General features: G+C 40.4%; 1 protein-coding gene across 1 annotated transcript; it reads right to left on the bottom strand.

Annotated features, from left to right (window-relative positions):
• Positions 1-3,272: 3,272 nt before the first annotated feature.
• LOC134753375 (acyl-CoA Delta(11) desaturase-like) lies at positions 3,273-16,966 on the bottom strand. The gene is made up of 6 exons (XM_063689260.1): positions 16,768-16,966; positions 15,427-15,549; positions 14,410-14,623; positions 6,791-6,946; positions 5,032-5,148; positions 3,273-3,596 (listed from the first exon to the last, which is right to left on the bottom strand). The coding sequence occupies exons 1-6, from the start codon at positions 16,949-16,951 to the stop codon at positions 3,293-3,295; spliced, it is 1,098 nt and encodes a 365-aa protein (XP_063545330.1). The 5' UTR covers positions 16,952-16,966; the 3' UTR covers positions 3,273-3,292.
• Positions 16,967-23,280: the final 6,314 nt, after the last annotated feature.

The raw sequence follows: 23,280 nt of genomic DNA, 5'->3' as shown, positions 1-23,280 counted from the left end.
TGCGAGTCCTTTAAGCCAAATGACATTGACGTAATAGAGGCGTTTTATCATATATCGTTTCCTCGTTACAACGTTTCATTAAGACGTTTGTACGCAAACTCTTCAACACTTGTCGTTTTGGATTATAGGGGAGCATTTTAAACTCACTCCAGACTACACGGCGCGAAGCCGCGAACACGAGTGTGGAGGGCCCTTTATAAACACCAAAAGAAGGGGTACGGTACGGGTAGATTAGGTCGTTTCGATCTTAAGCGCCCTCCACACTCGTGCGCGAATCGAGGCGCGAGTGTGGCGTCTAGTTCGCTAATCAGCGAAATCGACGCCACACGCGTTCGCGGCTTCGCGCCGCGTAGTCTGGAGCGGGCTTTAAGTTTATTCAGCAAATAGGCCACAAGGGCACTTTTACACGTCAACATGGAAGTTACATACAAACAAAAACAACACATCAACAATTACAAAATCCTTCTAACTGCAAAAGTACAACAAAGTTGCGATTGCGAAAGTTGCGATTGCGGTGAGTACTTCCCTTGTTCGATTTACGAATTACGAACAAAATGAGGATTTTACCGCTGTTTAGGAAAATTAAATGAAACTATTTAGTTAAGTATAATTTTCCTTTAGTTATTTATTGGTATAGAAAGCTTATCTACATAAAAATCCCCAACATAACAATCCCCTATATAGTATAACAGGCCTCAATGTAAACCCCAACAGTATAACCGGCCCCAATGTAAAGGTCGTAACACACCGTCGCACCGCACCAAGGTCATTGTGCGACGCATCCATTAGTAAGAGCGAGAAAGCGACATCTCTTTCTCGCTCTTACTTATATGTGCGTCGCACAATGACCTTGGTGCGGTACGATGGTGTGTTATAACCATAATGGCACCGCGCTTATCCCACAGCCATGTTATCCGTATAGACCTTAGAAGAACAAGAAATCCCGAAATGAATTTTATATCTTAATTTTATATCCCGGATAATTTTATAATAAGTTTTAAGCAAGCTTTGCGAAAACTCATTTATAATAAGATTTAAGCTTATTACGTTTAAAGCGAGTTTAAAATCTCATTAAAAATTGGTTTTTAGTTAAAACTTTTAACATGCCTCCCATAAGGGATTCAATAAGCAGTTAAAGGACTTTTTAATTAATAAGTGTTATTATAGGCTTAAAGATTTTTTGGAAGATGAAATGTAATTCTTTTGTAGTTTAGTGTATTTATTGGACATGTCTCATTTTACAATTTTTAATTTAAGCTTGAAATTGACATTATATAGGTATCGATATTTTTGACATCAACTTACAATCGTTTTAAGCATGTATATTATTATTGTATATTTAATTTTAATTTTATAAATTTTGGTAAAATAAAATCAGTTATGGACTTTAGAAATAACTATATATTATATAATACAACTATGAAATTATTAAAAGTTAAATAAGACACTGTCAAATATATTGTACATATATAAATTAATCTTTAGATTTAAGATAATTGCCTTGCCCTACCAGGGCCCATGTGAAACTATTATATGTGTAACACCTGTGTACCATGGATGCAATAAATAAATATGAATGAATGAATGAAGGGCCAATTATTAGGATCATAATTGTAAAAAAAAAGGGCCAATTAGATCCACACTTGCCGAGCAAAAGTCGTTTTCCGTTAAACGGAATATCAGCACATCTTTAACAATATTTGACATGTAAAAAATACTTTCTCTAAAGCTCCCTCCACACTCGTGCTCGAATCGCGGCGCGAAGCCGCGAACGCGAGTGTGGAGTCGATTTCGCAGATTAATAGGGGGTATTACTGCAATGCTCCGCCACCAGAGTGCAGCACTAGCCTCTTTAGTAAACGCAAAGTAAACGATAGAGTGCATAAACTTACACATACTGTACCTTTAACAGGTTTTTGACAAGTTTTCAGAGATAATAAAATATGACATCGATGCATCAAAGCGGTTTGTTTACAGGGTTCGTACCGAGAAACGCGAATCCGAAATTTCGAACGCGAATTTGAAATTTACCTGTCTCTTTATCGCTCGAATATATTATAGACAAGAGTGACAGAGATGTTAGATAACGAAATTTCGATTTTTTCTTTTCATGATAGACCCTCAGATTGTGGTATTTTCGCGTAATATTCCCTAAAGGTCCCTCCACACTCATGCGGGAATCACGGCGCGAAGCCGCGAACGCGAGTGTGGAGCCTAGTTAGCTAATTAGCGATCGCGTTCGCGGCTTCGCGCCGTGATTCGCGCATGAGTGTGGAGGGACATTAAAATGTTAAATGTTTGATACTTTTGCATTTGAACCATATTTTTACATTTCAAGTATTGTTATAATTGGTGAACCATGATATTTGGTGAAACGGAAAAATACTCTTAAGCCCGCTCCAGACTACGCGGCGCGAATCCGCGAACGCGAGTGTGGAGCCGATTTCACTAATTAGCGAACTAGACTCCACACTCACGTTCGCGGCTTCGCGCTGCGATTCGCGCACGAGTGTGGACGGTCCTTTACACTGGCCCGATGTCAGGCCCGTTCACAAGTGTGGATGTAATAATGAATAATGGTTTATTGCTAAACGGTACATGATTATTTTATTTTATTTTATTGATTTGGTTCACCAACAACTGTTTACACAGGCACAGAAAAGAATACATGCAAGCACTTTCAGTGATATTCTAAGTGCAACAATCACTTAAAGGTAAACACAGCATGCATTTGATACAGGAATAATCATAAAAGATCCAACAATATAAACTTAATAAATATAGATAATACAATCCTTCATATTTGCGTTATTTAGCAGTATATATGTGGAACTGTGGAAGCTTGTAATTTGCATTTAGTAGAAACCTATGTATATATATTAAGCGCGCTCCAGACTACGCGGCGCGAAGTCGCGAACGCGAATGTGGAGCCGATTTCGCTGATTAGCGAACTAGACTCCACACTCGCGTTCGCGGCTTCGCACCGATAATCGCGCACGAGTGTGGAGGGCCCTATAGGCAGTAATAAGCATCCCGAATAAAATAAAATAAAAAATTAAATAAAAATAAACAATGTTACTCACTACAAATGTTTCAGTATATTATTTGTGGATAGACAATTATATACTCCTTTCGATTATACATATACAGGGTGGAAAAAATTAATGCAGTTTTGTTTGTTTTAAAAATAAAAGAATGTTTCCTGTCTGTAAAATTAGCTAAGGTATTAAGGCACTTTCCCTCCATGGCCTTTAAATTTATTCAACACTGTATACTTTTTTCAATATAAAAATCAAAGGTCATCAAACAGTCTAAAATAATCATGACTAAAAATTTTAGTTAAATCAAGTGTTTTAGAAAGTTTATTTATATCATATTTTCTCTCAGGATATATGATAGTAGCGCTTTCTCTTTCTTCCCTCGTCATGTCCTTGTCTCCCCAGCCCCATGAGTTGGAGCCATCTCCTGTCCTTTTCATTCTCCTTTGGATGATGTCGTCTGGCACAGTTTTGAGGTCATACGCCCAGCCAATGAGAGCGAAGAAATCTATGAACCATTTTGTGAAGTTTAGGTAATTCTGTCCTAGTTCTGCTGACCTGAAAATAAAATAAATAAATAAATATTTGGGGACTACCCAGTGCCGATCCGAGTCCTTGATCAGGGTAAATCGGGTTTTGTCGCCCTTCGTTGAAGCTTTTTACCCAAAAGCAAAACGAACCGTATTTTGGGCCCGCGTCACACTCGCGTCTTTTAAAACTTTTTCTTCTCATTTGTCATTTTGGCGCCCCCCTTGCCATCCGGCGCCTAGAGCGGCCGCTCCACGCGCTCTACCCTAGATCCGGCCCTGGGACTACCTTTCACAGATCGACCTAGCCCCAACCCAGGTAGCAGTGACGTCAGCGACGTCATAATGACGTAATAATGACGTAATTATGGCGTCATAATGACGTCGCTAACGTCATAATGACGTCTAAATGCTGTTAGGGAAACTATTTAAGCAAAGATTGTACTATGGGTGCTAGGCGATGATATACATATTCCATCAATCAAAAACATAACATGTAAAAAGATGCAAGTCTCGCAACGCAAGTCTTCTACTACGAAAAAGTTTTGAGATGTAATGCGAAACCAAGTCGGTTATTTTAGTCAGTGCCAGGGGGTGTTAAAACCGTATAGGGCCCTCCACACTCGCGCGCGAATCGCGGCGTGAAGCCGCGAACGCGAGTGTGGAGTCTAGTTCGCTAATCAGCGAAATCGACTCCATACTCGCATTCGCGGCTTCGCGCCGCGTAGTCTGGAGCGGCTTGTCAATATTAGATTAAATATCTTTATTTTTAATACGTATAATGACTTGTCCAACGCACGGCTGCATAACGACATAAGGATCATCGTCAACTATTAAAAATAATCCTAATTAAATATAACTTTAGCCCTAATCACGTGCAGTTTAAGCAATAAGTACCTACGAATAAGGCGTGAAAAATCTGCAAAATCGACGCCATCACGCCACACTCGCGTTCGCGGCTTCGCGCTGTGATTCGCGCACGAGTGTGGAGGGCCCACTCGTTCCTCTTTCAACTGATATTTCGCCTGCTCAGGTATCAATTTAGCGCAAGGAGTTAAGCTAGCCATACACGCACGGATTTGCCCGTCGGATCTGCCTAAAAGATGTGTCTGGCGGGCACATCCGTCATTGTGTGGCGAGAAATAGACACAGATTTGTCCGCCGGATGCCCGTCCGCTGCCCATCTGTGTCTATTTCTCGCCACACATTGACGGATGTGCCCGCCAGGCACATCTTTCAGGCAGATTCGACGGGCAAATCCGTGCGTGTATGGTTAGCTTTAAACAAAAACTTTGCCCATTGAAAACAAATGTGACATTTTCAACCAAAAGGTACCACATTGTCGCTTGTCAATAAGGTTGATTTCAAATTGAAGCTGTATGGAAATAGCGCCTTATTGACAACCTACCCTTTTTAATTGAAAATGGCACAAATAAGTGTAAGTTGTCTATTTACTATGTACGAACCTGTAGTCCCACGGAAACGTGTGGTGGTAGTTGTGGAACCCTTCCCCCAGACTTGCCATGTTACAAATGGTGTTCTGCGTCGGACATATCGTCTTGTCGTACGGTTTGGTGCCGTACCTACAACAATAAACACAAGCTGTCAAAAACATACTAGAGTCCTGTTAGAAGTATAAGAACAAATTAAATTATTTACAGAAAATACTTAATTTGTTTTTTTTAGGGTTACGTACCCAAAGGGTAAAAACGGGACCCTATTACTAAGACTCCGCTGTCCGTCTGTCTGTCCGTCTGTCACCAGGCTGTATCTCATGAACCGTGATAGCTAGACAGTTGAAATTTTTACAGATGATGTAGGTATTTCTGTTGCCGCTATAACAACAAATACTAAAAAGTACGGAACCCTCGGTGCGCGAGTCCGACTCGTACTTGGCCGGTTTTTTAAAGTAGAAACACTACTATATAAATTATAAACTGAAATAAATGGCTTGGAAAATTTCGACCTATGCCGCTGTGGCCCAGTGGCCGAATGGCACAGGCACCTGCTGCGATAGCAGAGGACGCTGATTCGATTCCAGCCTGGAGCACTGGAGGCCTTGGTCACTTTTTCTTAGTATATGACATTTATTTCAGTTTATACTAGAGTCCATTTACGTTACATATATCTAAAGACGGGCCTTACGGGCACTAAGAATGGTGCTAGTTCAGCAGTGTCACTCACGAATTCGAGCCAATCGTACAGTCTAACGCAACTGGTTGCGACCAATCGCGCGCGTGATGCGAACTCATCAACCAATCGCGTTGTCAAACATCAACATCAAACATTTATTCAGCAAATAGGCCACAGGGGCACTTTTACATTTAAATTTTTACAAACAATAAAATTAACCCAAAATTACAAAAAAAAAACAATTACATAAATATAAATGTCAAATTACACAAAAAAGCTAATAAAAAATATACAAACAACAGAAGTACTAACATTGTTTAGAGATGTAAAAGTCTCTAGGTGTCAGAGATAAAATGTATATAATAATAAAAAAGATCATCAAATTATCCAGAGATGTAAAGGGTCTCCAAGACTTGAATTGTTATATAATTAATAAAAAGACAAGTTGTGGCGTTGGACTGCACAATTGGCTCGAATTCGTTTGCGTGACACCGCTGTACTGGCAGTTGGCACCATGCATGTTACCCGTAAGGCCCGTCCTTACATATATGTCAATGATAGAGTCAGATCAAGCTAATTATGCATGGAATTTGCAATCACAATTTGTTCTGTAAAAGTCAGAGTTGATTAGCGTTGAGGTTAAGCATGAATCGCAGGAGGTTGACGTGCCATGCCGTGATGATGGCTGTCTCCCCAGAGCGCGGGTATGAGCGTCGGGAGACCCAGGCACATTGCTCTACAGTACACAGTTGACTCACTTATGAGCGATGCTGTTAACCAACAAAATGTTGTTGAGGTTGAGCACGAATCGCAGGAGGTTGACGTGCCATGCCGTGATGATAGCTGTCTCCCCAGAGCGCGGGTATGAGCGTCGGGAGACCCAGGCACATTGCTCTACAGTACACAGTTGACTCAATTATGAGCGATGCTGTTAACCAACAAAATGTTGTTGAGGTTGAGCACGAATCGCAGGAGGTTGACGTGCCAGTACACAGTTGACTCACTTATGAGCGATGCTGTTAACCAACATAATGTTGTTGAGGTTGAGCACGAATCGCAGGAGGTGGACTTGCCAGTACACAGTTGACTCACTTATGAGCGATGCTGTTAACCAACAAAATGTTGTTGAGGTTGAGCACGAATCGCAGGAGGTTGACGTGCCATGCCGTGATGATATCTTCTCCCCAGAGTGTTGGTATGATCGTCGGTAGAGCGAAGCACATCGCCCCGATCAAAGGTACTTTGTATCTGAAAAGACATTTATACATCTTTCATGAAGTTCTAGTTTTTGATGATTTGACAACATTTGGTGGATATATACCTAATACCTATATACATATCTATTTTCATTTTCATGAATGGAATCTAAATTTAACTAGGCTATTGGGTGAAAGCGATGGACTAGGTAGGTTAGGCCAAAGATAGATATAACTCCGTAATAGATGGATACAGTCTAAGGAAAAAACGTGCCTCGAAAATCACGAAAATTTTATTCTCGATCAGATGGCGCCACTAGTTTTGGCCTACTCTCGTATAGAGGGCGTTGACTGTTTCGTTTGTTATTTATAATTTTAACGCATACCAGTGAAAGAACATGGGTCAAAATCATATAAAAATAATTAATGCAAATAAAAAAATCATTTATCCATATTTAAATACATTTTTTCGTATTTTTATAAATATTTATTTTTAGTTTTAAAGTGTATCGACAGTTGGCAGTGAATTTACTGGGGTTACAAAATTTACTATGACAGTACCGCTCGAGTATAAGTTACTCTATGGTTAGGCTATGGGATAAAACACCAGACGCCTGCCTAATAAAACGGTATGCAATTTTATTTCCGGCAGACGATGAATCGCCCCCCAGGTAGCATTTATACGTCATTATGACGACAGCGACGTCATAATGACGTAATAATGCCGTCATTATGACGTCGCTGACGTCACTCTGCTACCACATGATGGGCACTCACAAAAAGCTACATCTATTGCATCTAAGCGACATTTTGTTTGTTTATAAGTCGCAAGTTGGAAACTTGGAATCTTGCCCGAAGCGGTGAATTCCATTATTCATGTAACCTCTGTTTGTACTCCTAATTTCAAAAAGGGCGCTCTTTACTTGGGATGGGATAGAATGATAAAACTATTAACCTCACAAATAAAGCCAATATATTAAAATTAATTTTCAAACCTTATACCTAAGCTCTGTAAGAACATCGTTAGCTAGTTGCCCGGTCTGGTCAGCGACATCTAGCGTGAAATTTGGTAAACCTTGTATGCAGTTACTATGCAGTATACGGACGCGAACATGCCGCCCACCAAGAACAACTGTTCTTAACATAATACAGAATAACAAATAAACTTATAACTTTCAGAGAAATATTATATCTTTAACAGAAATATTGCTTTCAACATAAATTTAACTTAAATATAGTTAACATTTAATCGGCTAATGGCAAAACACAAATTCTCGAAGTAGGTCTTTTTATAAGACTATTTTTTGATCTAAGAGTAACAACTCGCGTTACCCTGTCTAAACCTGGATGTGTTTCAACCACTTGACCGAGGAGCCATCTAGCCGGTGGTAAATCAGGCTCTTTCACTAGAACTACATCGCCTATCTTAGGTTCTGGAGTTTGCTGAGTCCACTTGTGCCTTTGAGACCAGCGCCGCCAGAAATCCTGCATCATACGTTGGCATAATTGCCATCTACGTAATGGCGAAATTGGTACTTGGTCATAACACTGATCTGGTGCTACAATCAGAGGTTCTCCCACTAGGAAATGACCTGGTGTTAACGGAAGAGATTCTCCATTGTCATCAATGCGCCACAGTGGCCTTGAATTCAGGCACGCCTCAATCTGCGATAGAACCGTACTGGTCTCTTCAAATGTGAGTGTGGCATTCCCAATTACGCGTTTGAGATGAAATTTACAGGATTTTATCCCTGCCTCCCAAGTCCTCCAAAGTTGGGGGCGTAAGGAGGTATAAAATGCCATTGAGTCCCGTTGGAGGCCATCCAGTCAGCCAGCTCGGGAACTAAACTTGACCTTTCTACATTGAACAGATATTGAAGTTCCTTGGCCGCACCCACGAAATTAGACCCGTTATCACTATAGAGGTCGCTGCAGTAACCTCGTCTTGCGACAAACCTTTTGAATGCAGCGAGAAATCCGGCAGTTGATAGGTCACTAACTGCTTCTATATGAACGGCTTTGGTAGCCATGCATACAAATAGGCAAATATACCCTTTGTATGACTTGTTTCCCCTACCCTTGGAAACACGTATATTGATGGGCCCGGCGTAATCTACCCCACTACGTACAAACGGTCTTGCTATGTTCACCCTAGGCGAGGGTAATTGCCCCATTAATTGGTTCCGAATGATGGCTGCGTTACGAACACATGGAATACATTTCCTGACATGTGTTTTAGCTAAGTTCTTGAGACCTGGTATACAGAATTTAGCCCTAATGTAATTAACCATTAGCGGTGCTCCTCCATGTAAAGTCTGGAAATGTGCATCCCGAATGATAAGCTGAGTCAACCACGCTGATTTCGGCAACAACATTGGATGTTTTTGATCGTAGGCCATGTCCGCGCTCTGGAGCCGCCCACCAACACGAATTATTCCGAAATCGTCGAGCTGTGGAGTAAACGAGGTAAGTTGGCCTTTCTTCTTTAGTCTACCTTTTTTGATTTTCTCTATTTCTTCCGCATATGCTTGTTGCTGACTCTTTTTTACCATGATTGCTAAAGCTTCGTCTAACTCAACTTTCAGCAAGTAGGTATGATTTTTTCTTTTATTTTTCAGGAATCTTCGGCAGTATGCAACAACTCTCAACATCTTCGTGAGTGAAGAATACTTCGACCACATAGGATCTTCACCATCCGATTCAGTTACCACAGTTTCCAAGTGAGTATGTATTTTCCTTTCTTCTAGGTGAGTATTGACTGTCTTTGATGTTTTGTAGTTAATCACTTCTTGTTTCAGCCAAGCTGGTCCGGTTAGCCAGAGTTCAAAGTTACTTAATTCAGATGCTGAGATCCCTCTTGATGCACAATCGGCCGGGTTCTGCTCTGACTTTACGTGCGACCATTGGCTCCGACTAGTGGCTGTCAAGATCTCTGAACATCTGTTCCCTATAAAAGTCTTCCATCTGCTTGGGTGACTGCTTAACCATGCTAATACTACCTCCGAGTCTGTCCATGCATGTATATTCGATTTTTCCACGTCTAGCACCTCAGAAACTTCAACTAATACCTTAGCTAGTAATACCGCACCGCATAATTCCAGTCGAGGAATTGAAATTTGCTTAATTGGCGAAACCTTCGTTTTGCATGACACCAGACTGACGCGTATCAACCCTTCTGCATCAATAACGCGTAAATACACCACCGCGGCATATGCATCGTTCGACGCATCACTGAACCCATGTAGTTCAACTAACATGGCATCAGTTCTGTGATTTGACCAGCGAGGAAGTCTGAATTTGGTGAGCTGTGACAATTCTTCCCTATAGTTCAACCATTCCTCAAGCAGTGGAGACGGTAGCTCTTGATCCCATTCGATACCAGCCAACCAGAGCCTTTGAATGAATATTTTCGCTCTTACGATGCTAGGTGCTATCCATCCAAGAGGATCATATAGTTTCGCAATGTCTGATGTAACCTTTCTTTTAGTTACAGGTGCTGTTGGTGGAGGTAGCTGAACTGTATAAGCAAATTCGTCCCGATGTCGATCCCAGGTAAGTCCTAATATTTTATTTACCGCTTCTTGCTTCATTTCTATTTTTTTTTGCTCTTCTTTCCCTGCTGTGCTTTCTCGAATTTCATCTAACACAGCTTTACTATTGCTTGACCACTTTTGAAGTTCGAAGCCTCCTTTGCTTAATAGCGTCTTCATCTGGTGGTAGATCTCTACTGCTTCTTGCTCGGATTGACAACCAGACATCAGGTCGTCCATGTAGAAATCCTGACGTATCCGACTAGCTGCAAGAGGGAAGTCTGCACCCTCATCCAAGGCTAATTGAATCAACGTTTTGACAGCTAGGTATGGAGCTGATGAGACCCCAAAGGTAACTCTATTTAACTTGTATTTCTTTACCCTTTCATTGTTGTTCTCTCTCCACAGGATGCGTTGGTACTTAGTGTCTCTTTCATCGACTAATACTTGCCGGTACATCTTGACGATGTCGGCAATGAAGACAACTGGATGCATTCGCCAACGCATGATTATGTACCTCAACTCTGACTGCAACGTAGGACCCACCATAAGGTCGCTGTTTAAGGACACCCCGTTTGTGCCCTTGCAAGACGCATCGAAAACTATACGAACCTTTGTAGTTTCCCGGTCGTCACGCACAACAGCATGGTAAGGTAAGTACAATCCTTTTTCCTTAGATTCTTGTTCTGACAAAGGTTCCATGTGATTTAAATCCCTATATTCATGGAACACCTTTGTGTATTCTGTTTGCAGGCGCTCATCGGTTTGAAGTTTCCTTTCCAGAGAGTGGAATCTTCGCAACGCTATCTCTCTGGACCCACCATCTACACAGGCTGGTTGCTCATCCCTGAACGGTAATCTAACAACGTATCGACCGTTCTCATCCCGTGTAGTAGTTGCTTCGTATATCTCCTCACATCTTTGTTCTTCAGGTGTTAAGATCCGTTGTTTGTTGCTAGGTTCTGATTCAAGTTCCCAAAAGGACCTCAGCAACTGTTCCACCTGAGTGTGCATGCTGACCAGCTTGCAGGAGATGTTCGCCTGTAAACCTATTTCACCACATAAAATCCATCCCAGAGACGTCTTTTGTGCCACCGTAGTCTCCTGGGGAGATTTGAATAAACCTGGTTGAATGATCCGAGCATAGACCTTTGCTCCTAACAACATGTCTATTTTATTTGGAGTGTGATACTCAGGATCTGCGAGCTCGACACTTTGCAACTCAGGCCAGGATGTAATAGATACCTTGCAGAAGGTTGATTCGAGGTAACTTTGTCTACTACATATGCTGTGACTTCAATGGCACTGCTAGTGTCAGAGCGCGGTGCTATTGTAACTTGAACCGTAGACTTCAGCACTGTAATCAGCTGACCTCTCAATCCTGTCACTGTAACCTTAGCTGGAGTTTGTTTTAACCCGAGTAACTGAACTGTCGCTGAGGTGATGAATGACACTTCTGAACCCGGATCTATTAGTGCCCTTATTAGATGATATTCTTCCTTTTCCCACATTTTGGCTTTTACAACAGCGGTAGCCAGTAACCCATGCTGAGAGACTTCATTTACGAAGTGATTTGAAACACTGGTTCCCGGTGTAGCTTCCAACGATGGATTTGTGAGTTGCTGTGTGTGAACGTGTGCCACCGTTTGACTAGCTGATGGCACCTTGCCTTCATTTGCTTGAGTGTCCCCTTTTTGATGTAGCAGCGAGTGATGTCGCCTGTTACAGATTTGACAATTTGTTGTCAGTTTACAATATCTGGCAGAGTGATTATTACCCAAACAGTTGAAACATATCCCGTTGGTTTGAACAAAATTACGCTTAACATCGACATCTAAAGCATTGAAATCTTTGCAATGTATTATCCTATGCTCACCTTTACAGTAATTACAAGATACATTGTTGGAGATATGCAGATTACTAACCCTTTGCACCTGATTGCCCTTGACCTGACTAAAATTTCCCTTGTAATTGTTATTTACATATTTAGGTTTTTGGGTGAATCCCGGTTTTGGTTCCAAAAATTCCAAAGAATGATATCTTGTTTGCAAAAAGTCTTTAAATTGTTCCAGTGTCGGTAACTCTTCAGACAGAGATACAGATTCGCTTACTTTACATTCCCAGTTTTTCCGACTTTCTGGATCCAATTTATGACTAACAATGTAAATGATAATAATATCCCAAGTGCTTGTATCAATTTTGAGACCAGACAATGCATTCAACGTTTCCGTGGTACAATCTAACATATGCTTAATATCAGTGGCAGACTCAGTCAAAAGAGGCTTTTGTGCAAAAAATCTTTTTAATATGCAATTCGCCAAATATTGCTTATTATTATAGCGACTCTCTAACTGGGTCCAACACTGGTCATAACTTTCACTAGAAATGGGTATGTGTCTAAGAAGCTGTTCAGCTTCGCCTGTCAAATGCGCCTTGAGGTAGTGAAGCTTCTGGATGTCATCGATGTCCTGATTTTTGTGGATGAGTGAAGTGAACAAATCCCGGAATCCCATCCACTCCTCATACTTTCCCGAAAAAGTTGGAATCGTGATTTTAGGGAGCTTCACATGACTCGATTTTGACGTTGATGCTGTAGTTGACAACATGGGACTATCATTGCTGGGTGTTGCCTTTAACTTGCTCAAAGCGTTCTTAAGCTCGCACTTGTAATCCATATATGACTCGTTGGTTGCATCATACACATCGTCTTATTACTGAAAGCCTTGGTAATACGAATACTTTGATCTGTTTGAAAATTGACACTAGCTTCCATCTTACTACTCATCTTGAAAATTTACAAGTCCCAGCAAACTTATCATAAAATTTCTAAGTCCCAAATAGTCACGTAAATTTGCTAAGTCCTCAAACAGTAAATCTTGAAAAGTTACGTGTTTTTTGTTTTTGCTCATAAATTTTCTAAGTGTTTGGCTGATGTACTTCGATATGAAATCGGGCATAGGTTCCCCGTCGGTTCACTTTTTCTTAAATTATTCTAAGTCCTAAACACTGAAATTGTCTTCTGTCTATGAATTTTTCTAAGTCCAAATTTGACAGTTCTATTTTCCAATATTATTTTGACAGGTGACAGTTCCAATTAATGACACTTTGCACAGATAAACATAAATGTACTCACAGTTTGAAATCTTCTTCCACTTCACTTCACTAGTACTTGAAACTTAGTTGAATCTTCCCGCCAAGTTGATCCACCGTGACGTCACTCAAGGTCACGGCGCTGCTGACTCCGTCGACTGCTCCAATCCGCTGCCGCCCTCGGAGACTGCGTCCTCGACAACAATCCGTTGCCACTTGACGCAGGAAAGCACCACTAAATACTAAGGCCCAGTACAATCCGGTTCGAAGGACCATATGTTTGTACTCCTAATTTCAAAAAGGGCGCTCTTTACTTGGGATGGGATAGAATGATAAAACCATTAACCTCACAAATAAAGCCAATATATTAAAATTAATTTTCAAACCTTATACCTAAGCTCTGTAAGAACATCGTTAGCTAGTTGCCCGGTCTGGTCAGCGACATCTAGCGTGAAATTTGGTAAACCTTGTATGCAGTTACTATGCAGTATACGGACGCGAACAACCTCCCAGCTGCAAAGTCCCAGCTCTTTTTAAACGTCATAGTCCTAGAGGCCTCTTGTTCATTCTTGCACATAATAAATATTTGCTGCCGGTCCTGAACAGACTATTTACAACTCCATGGACTGTCAGAATATTCCGCGCGAACATTCAACTTCGAAAGCGGGGGGCATCTAAACATTTTGTACCGAAATATGTACTATCGGTGTTTAATACTATAGTACTTTACTTAATGCTGGGACTGAAGGGTGACTTTTATTATTTATTATTATTTATTTGATATACTAGCAGCTATTGGAGCTGATGCGTGTATATCGAGTGTTTTATTTTGTATTTTTTTTTGTATGTACAAAATTTGGTACCGCAGGACTTGGAGGTTAATTTAGAAACTTACTTCTTCTGAAAGCGCAGCACCGGGTTGCTATAGATGTCGCTCATATCGGTACTTTTGCCTCGCTCCTTCACATCAGGATGTTTCCTCACAAACAGCCATCCGATATGTGAGAACAGCATGCCCCTTCTAGAGTTGTGGGGGTCGGCGTCTGTATCGCTGTGCTTATGGTGCAGGCGGTGGTTTCGAACCCAGTCCGTCGCCGTGTTTTGCAACCCTGTCACACAAGTTAAGTTGCAGTAAGTTCAGAGGGCCAACCGCGAACCACGAACGAAGTTTTGCCTCTCTTTGGCACTTACGTACGAATTCACAAGTGTTACAGAGCGGCAAAACTGCTTTCGCGGTTCGCGGTAGGGAATCAGGTTCTGCTAACGCAGCTCGGTGAGCATTGAGCGGACATGCGCCCGGAATAGCGGATATCATTCCCAGACAGCAAAGTGACGTCAGCGACGTCATAATGACGTAATTGTGACGTCATAAAGACGTCGCTGACGTCATAATGGCGTATAAATGCTACGTGGGTTAGTACGAATCAGTGGCAGAGTAACGACGTAAGGGTGAAACGCCCACGGTGGCAGAATGGAGAGGGGGGGATTAGATTATGTAATCCCATCGCACACTCCTCGAAATGTATCCTGTCTTTCTACGGCGTTCAAGGCTCTGAGCTAAAGCAAATCGATAGTAACCAATTTAGCAATAAGATTACAAAATGGCTGTCTGAAAATTGCTTTTATAGTGTGAGGGAATTTTTAGAGCACAATATTTTTTTAAAGCAATTAGAATGATAATTTAAGTAGCATAAATTATATATATATATATATATATATATATATATATATATATATATATATATAATATATATATATCTTGACATCTTATTATTAAATTATTTTCCCAATGACTTTTAAATAAGTTATACACGACATCCATTTTGTAATTAGATTTTTTGCAGTCTAGCCTCTACTAATCCCGCATCTCCAATAAGCTTCCTAGCGCGTTTGTCTATGGAAAATGACTTACCGATGCAGTTCATGAGCATGAGCATAATCTCCAGAGGCGGCTTGACCTTGAACGAGCGGTGCGACCAGAGGCGATGCGCGCCGGCCGTGACCCCCAGCTCACCCAGCACCAACCAGAGGTACCCTAAGAAACAAATTGTAAATAAATAATAAGAGCCTACTCATAGTGTTGTGTTCCTGCCGGTGAGTAAGGTTGCCAGAGCTCAACGAGGGTGCGGAGTGTTAGGGTCAGCATCGCGCATGTAACTCCTCTGGCGTACATAGGCTACGGAGGCCGCTTAACATCAGGCGGGCCGTATGCTTGTTTGCCACCGACGTAGTATTAAAAAAAGAGCATGAGCATAATACCCAGAGGCGGCTTGACCTTAAACCAGCGGTGCGACCAGAGGCGATGCGCGCCGCACGTGACCCCCGGCTCAGCTCTCCCAACAACCACGGATACGCTATACGAAACAAATGTGGCTTTCCATAGAGAAGGGTCCTTATGCTTCGCGTGCAAACACGAACCCACACCCTTCTGTGTGGAAAACCACAAAATATAAATTCATAATAAAATCAAATAAAATGGTGTATTTTATCAATAGGTCATCGAGCCCAGGTAGCATTTATACGTCATTATGACGTCAGCGTCGTCATAATGACGTCACAATCACGTCATTATGATGTCGATGACGTCACTTTGCTACCTGGGAGGTCACTCTGGACCGTAGGGCTGGATCGTTTCGCGCCCAACGGATCTTGGCGTAGCGTTCCAAAGGTGGAACGCAGCCAGCCTTACGGGAACTCTTCCGCAGGGGTCGGTCTTGGGTGATCTAGCCTAACAAAAACATATTAGAGTTAGGCCAAGCTAAGTTAGCAGCTATTTTGATAGCCCGGACTGTGCAAGTGTTATTTTAAAAATCAAACTTCTATGAAACTTCTAAAAAAAATAACACTAGTGCAGGTTGTGTTATCAAAATCGCTGCCAACTTAGCTTGGTCTAACTCTAGGCTAAGTCACCCAGGACGTAAATATTAGTTTTTGTAGGTAATTTAAGTTTAAATAACATTTTATTTTAATTTTGTTAAATTAAGTACGGTTTCGGTATTAATCAATGGTAACCCAGGTAGCATTTATACCTCATTATGACGTCCGCGACGTCTTAATGACGTTATTATTACGTCATAATGACGTCGCTGACGTCACTGCTACCTTGGAATGTACAGCCTATAGGTATGAAGTTATTAGCTTATTAAAATATTTATTTGGCGTGACGGAAAACAAAATATAAAAAAATCAACAAAGCATCTAGATTTTTTGGAAAAATTAAAAACTCACTTAAAATTACTGAAATATAACTTACCAAAGAAAATAGTTTTCCATTGTGCCGCAGTGAAGCACAGATAAAGACCATAGACACCAGATACGTGAGCAGCGACGTGAAGAAACAAGTTGACGTAGATTAACTCATACGTTCTTGGAGGAAGCGAAGCCGCGGGCTCGGCATAGTTGCGCTGAACTACGTTTATGGACTCTCGTGGAGGCATACCTAGTTTTATGTAAGTACCTGGGATTGGAGCAATACTTATTTATTCTTTATTCTTTATTTATTCTTAACAATTATGATTGTGTCGAACACAGTTGCTTAATAATTAAAATTATGTATTTGTTTTACAAGTGGGGCAGTTGTTTAACCTTTCGTGCTAAAATTGATATCCTAGCCAGAGAAAGTCCAAAATTTTACAAGTGGGGCAGTTGTTGTTTAATTGAAATTGAAATTGAAATCTTTATTTCAGGCCTGTCGGCCCATATTATGTTAGTTTACAGTTCTTAAAAATATATTAGAAAACACACATAAAATTGTAAAATGAATAAATTAAATGCTAACTTTTCGTGCTAATATTGATATCCGAGCAAGAGAAAGTCCAAAATTGAAAGAAGAAAGTGGACAATTGAGGATTACGAGGGTTTCAAGGCACGGGAGTTAAAGAAACTTTGTTCCCGAGTGAAACACAATTTCTTTACCACACCAACGTAAGAAAAATACTAGCTTTATAACGTTATAAATCTATTAATAATTAAGTATTCCTTCTAAATAGTCACTGTAATTTTACATTCAAGATTTATTGATATTGGTGCAATACAAGTGCGAAAAATAGTAAATTTGCAATGAGTGGCGAATTTTAAAATACGACCGAAGGGAGTGTTTTAAATCGACGCGAGTACCAAATTACCTATTCGCACGTGTATCGTACGTTTTACAGTACATATGGCCCTTTAAATTTTAGAACAGGGTGTCGTTATGGAGCACCAGATGTACTGTAATATTTATTTGTTTTACAAGGGGGCGTAGTTGTTGTTTAGCCTCTCGTGCTAATATTGATACCCGAGCAAGCAAAAGGTTCCAAAACGGAACCGAGCGTAGCGAGTGGTTCGGAAAATGGAATCTTGAGCGTTGCGAGGGTTTGAAGGCACGAGTGTTAAACAAATTTTGCCACCGAGTGAAACAAAATTTTTCACCACCAACACAAGGAAAATACTAACTGTAAAATATCAAACAAAATCAAAGCAAATCGATTCAAAATGAATGTTATTAAATATTTATCATTCAAAATCATCATTTAAAAGGCAATTCTACCAGCAAACATAAGAAAACAACTCAAAATTTGATTACTTTGCCTCACATGTGAATAAAATGCAACTTTCTTATCAGTTTTTGAACAATCAAGAGAGAGCAACCAGCTGGTGTGGTGAAACAATATTTACTTACGCTTCGTCGGAAGCTTACGTGAGTAATTAACTCAAAACTTGTATAGAAATTCGCATTCTAGAGGATAAATTGCCACTTTGCTCACGGATAAAAAAAAAGCCTATCCGAGCGGAGGATGGTTCTAGTGAAAAAAACTTACCTTAACACTGACACAAACTGAAATAAACACGGAAGATGTCTTCTTTATATTGTTTGCAAGTTTTTATTCACCGTAAAACTGCGTCATACATTTTTACGAGTTTTTACATAGTTTCACGCAAAGGACAAGGGTCTTGTAATAAAATCGTACAGTTAAAAGCTGAATGTAATGGTAATTTAACGGCCATTTTATAGCTATCTAAATGGTAATATCGTTAGGATGTGGTCAACGAAATTTCACTAATAACCTTACCATAAGTTCAGAGCCATTCTCCATTGAGACAGGGAAACCTACTTTTCTCAAACATGGTATGTAATATTGATATTACGTTCTTTATATTAAGCTGGGAAGTATCACGTTTCAGGCGCGGCTAGACGAGAGCTATTCCGCATCACACGAGACGGTTTTGCTACGCTGGAATACTCCTAAAGAGTTAAAAAAAACACAATAAACGGATATTTGATTTATATATATAGTTGGTCAAGCAAATCTTGTCAGTAAATAAGAACAAAAAAAACTATACTTATCCTTTTCTTTTGGGTGTTAGTACTAGTGTAAGACAAAGATAGTATGATTCTTCTTTGTTTGAAATAAGACAGTCCTTTGACAAACTATATACCTATATTAAACGTTTGAGAAAAGCACTATACATACATCGGCGTGAAAACGGGTTGTCGGCCTCATAAGTATCCTAACCATACTAACTATCCGGCCGGCAACCCCTTCCTTCCCGGCCTCTGTAGTAATGTACTATTGAGAGCCAAGAACCAATGATATGTAATAATTTAAAGTTGCAAAAAAGATGGTTTTTTTATTATTATTCTACTGATTGTATTCTCAATAGCCGGGTAACGCCGTCTAAGACAAGGTTGATTTATAGGGTTCCGTACCCAAAGGGTAAAAACGGGACCAAAGTCAAAGTCAATATAATCTTTATTCAAATAGGCCTAGCAACAAGCACTTTTAAATTGTCAAGTTTTAAATATTACCTTAATCTAAATATCAGAGCAATTTATTGATGCAGTTATTATTATTCTTAAAAACATTGAATTATTATAGATATGTCAAACTTAATAATAAGAATTCACAAAAGGATCGTCAAACACCAAAATTGTATAAAAAAATACTAGTCTAGAAACTTTCTAGAATAAAAATCTAAATGTCAAAAAATACAGATTACCTAATATAGGTATTCATTGAATTATCAATTTCATCATTATTAACACAATAATAAATAATAAATTATTTTCAATCACAATCCCACGGTGTTTCACCCTATTACTAAGACTCCGCTGTCCGTCTGTCTGTCACCAGGCTTTATCTCATGAACCGTGATAGCTAGACAGTTGAAATTTTCACAAATGATGTATTTCTGTTGCCGCTATAACAAATACTAAAAAGTACAGATCCCTCGGTGCGCGAGTCCGACTCTCACTTGGCCGGGTTTTGTTTTATTATTTTATGGAATTAGTGTTTTCGTTGTCACCTGACGATTTAAGCATTAAAGAAAAATACACAAAATTAACATGTCATTAAACTTACCGATTTACGTTCCTGATTTGTTCCCATTTTTGTGAGAAACAAGACTAGATAATATATTGAAACATTCACCTTTTATCACCCTTTCATACTTAAGTCAAAAATTTCTCCACATATTTCGGTCCATAAGGAGGAGCTTTATCAGGAGTCATTCTCGTTGACTGACCAGGAACCGGCGCTCTCTCGGCAAGGGCAGTTACTGTGTGTTTACGAACACGAATATAATGTATCTAAAGCCTGACCAGGAATATATGATCACGCGCCATGTTGCGGAATTTCACTGGAACTAATTGTTTTATACTATACTGAACTGTCACCCTATACACGAAGAATAACAGCGCCCTCTTGAGCCCTTGACAATGATGATATATTTCTGGTCAGGCTTTACTTAGTAATAGGAGATAAAGATCTCTGGGTTAGCTTGAACTGACTAGGTTGTTTCGTATAATATGACTATTCCTTTTTTTGGAAGTAAAGGAAAAATGGAAATATTAACTGTGTCAGACGAAACTTGAACTCGCGATTTTGGGAGTTCGAGTCTTGATTGAAAAGTGGGGAAATGCCCATGTTTAATTTTATTTCTATAGGTGATTCAGATGCATTTGTTTCTTAGGTACTGAAAATTGACGTCACATTTTACGACGACTAATATTTTAACAGCCTTAGGTTAGAGATAGCTGTATATAGGTTAAGTTAGGTTAGATAATAAATTACATCATTTGTCTCGCAAGGTGATATAATGATACTTTTATAGGTGCTATATAAATAATAGCCAAACAAGGAAGATATTAAAGCATATCACATAAACGCGTTTCATTTCATTTCAAGCGGTTTCTTTCCCTCGTGTCTAGAATATCAAAATGTCCATGGTACCAGAAAGTCCAATTATATAAAATGAGAAATTCAAATGTGTACACAAACAAATAAGAGTACATGGCAGGATGCATTTAGGGGAGAAACCATATTCATGTGAAATTTGCATGAAACCGTTTGTGAAAACAATTTTTTTTTTATACTACGTCGGTGGCAAACAAGCATACGGCCCGCCTGATGTTAAGCAGTCTCCGTAGCCTATGTACGCCTGCAACTCCAGAGGAGTTACATGCGCGTTGCCGACCCTAACACTCCTCTCCCTCGTTGAGCTCTGGCAACCTTACTCACCGGCAGGAACACAACACTATGAGTAGGGTCTAGTGTTATTTGGCTGCGGTTTTCTGTAAAGTGGAGGTACTTCCCCAGTTGGGCTCTGCTCTAGATCTGGAATGACATCCGCTGTCCTGTGCCATACCACACAAAGCCAGATGTCATTCGCAGTGCCCATACCTCTCTTTTGGCCAATACCTACATACATACATGGACGGATCAATTTAGGGGAGAAACCATATTCATGTGAAATCTGTAAGAAACCGTTTGCGAAAACATTTTCTTTAGCAGGAGGCTGACAAGCAATAATGTGTCAACTAACCCACATTAATTTTATATTTTAATAAAGTGAAATAGTACGGATAATAATAATAATCTAAGCAAAATGAATAGCAATAAAATCCAACTTATTAGTTTTAATTGTAAAAATGTGATCCGGTCCGTGGACTGTGTGCGGAAGTTGTGTCGTACTGCAGATGTGATTGCGCTGCAAGAAACGTGGCTGCTACCTCATGATATACCTTTCCTGGGGAGCATCGACGATAATTTCGCGTTTACGGGCAACTCGGCCGTGGACACTTCTACCGGCATTTTGAGAGGCAGACCTTACGGCGGTGTTGCTCTTCTATGGCGAAAATCTACGTGCCCGTGTGTATCGGTGGTTAAGTGCAGCAGCGTAAGGCTGGCCGCTATTAAACTAGTTTCTAATGATCGCTCCATTCTTATCGTATCCGTGTATATGCCTACCGCGTCAGCCGATAATCTTATCGAGTTTACTGAATGTTTAAGTGAAGTAAGTGCAATAATTGACAGTTGTGGTGTGAATTCAGTTTACATACTCGGAGACTTCAACGCGCACCCAGGTGAGCTATTTAACAACGAACTATTAGACTTTTGTGCAGAGCAATCGTGGTCGTGCGTTGATATGGATATTTTACCTACTGACACTTATACGTTTGTAAGTGATGCGCATGGGTGTAGGCGTTGGCTTGATCACTGCGTTGTGACTAATGCGGCAAGGCAGTCTATAATGAGCGTTACGGTGTTAAGGGACGTCTATTGGTCAGATCATTATCCTTTACGTATTGAGTGCAATGTTAGTACTATAACACCTAGAATTGTATGCTCCGATAAAAATGACAACAGAGTAATTTGGGGTGAAAGGGACAAGGAACAAATAGATAAATATCATGAGTTATGTAATTCTAAGTTCAGGGACCTTGATTTTCCGAGTGAGTTTATTCAATGTGCTAATAAGAGATGTTTTAGTCAGAATCATAAATTATTACTGGATAATATGTATAGCAATATAACATGTACACTTAGAGAGGCGGCCGAATATACTCGCGTATCGTCTGCTCGTAAAAAACACAAATATGTAACCGGGTGGAATAAACATGTAGGTAACGCTCATAGGGAGGCCCGGCTTTCTTATCTTAATTGGCTATCGTGTGGGAAACCTAATAGTGGTCATGTATATAATAATATGTGTGATACCAGGCGTATATTTAAGTCTAGATTAAAGTACTGCCAAAACAATGAGCAGAAAATAAAAATGGAAATAATTGCACAACATCACTCAAGCGGGAAATTTTCTAGTTTCTGGAAAGCCACAAGCAAATTAAATCCAAGGCCTGGAACCCCTGTGAGCGTGGCCGGTTGTCATGAGCCTATCGAAATTGCGAATGCTTTTCGTAGTCATTTTCGTGTTCAGTCGCCCCTAGGGCCCCCGGCGCAGACGCCCGATGCTGACAGCTCTCCCGAGGACTACAGTGTCACGTTCTCTGCCAAAGAAGTGTCTTCCGTTATTCAAAAAATGGCTAGAGGAAAGTCTCCAGGCAAGGATAGCCTCAGTATCGAGCACCTGAAGTACGCCGGGGCTCACTTGCCGAGGGTCCTGGCAATGTTTTTCAATTTGTGTCTTAGTCATTGCTATCTGCCAGATGATCTGATGCACACAGTTGTTGTACCTATTCTAAAAGATAGGACCGGCGATGCCTCTGACGTGTCCAACTACAGACCTATCTCGCTAGCAAACGTTATAGCTAAGGTACTGGACAGGCTGCTTGACACACATTTGTGTAGGCACATACATTTACATGATGCTCAATTCGGGTTCCGACCTGGCCTATCCACTGAAAGTGCCATCCTAAGTCTCAAGCAGACTGTCCAGTATTACACAGCTAGAAAAACGCCTGTATTCGCCTGTTATCTGGACCTGTCAAAGGCTTTCGACCTGGTGTCGTACGATAAGCTGTGGCTGAAGATGAGGGAAGAGACTGACA

The sequence above is a fragment of the Cydia strobilella genome, chromosome 26 (assembly GCF_947568885.1).
Source record: "Cydia strobilella chromosome 26, ilCydStro3.1, whole genome shotgun sequence".
Taxonomy (NCBI): domain Eukaryota; kingdom Metazoa; phylum Arthropoda; class Insecta; order Lepidoptera; family Tortricidae; genus Cydia; species Cydia strobilella.
The sequence above is the reverse complement of the archived record's forward strand: the minus strand, read 5'-3'. Positions and strand labels throughout refer to the sequence as shown.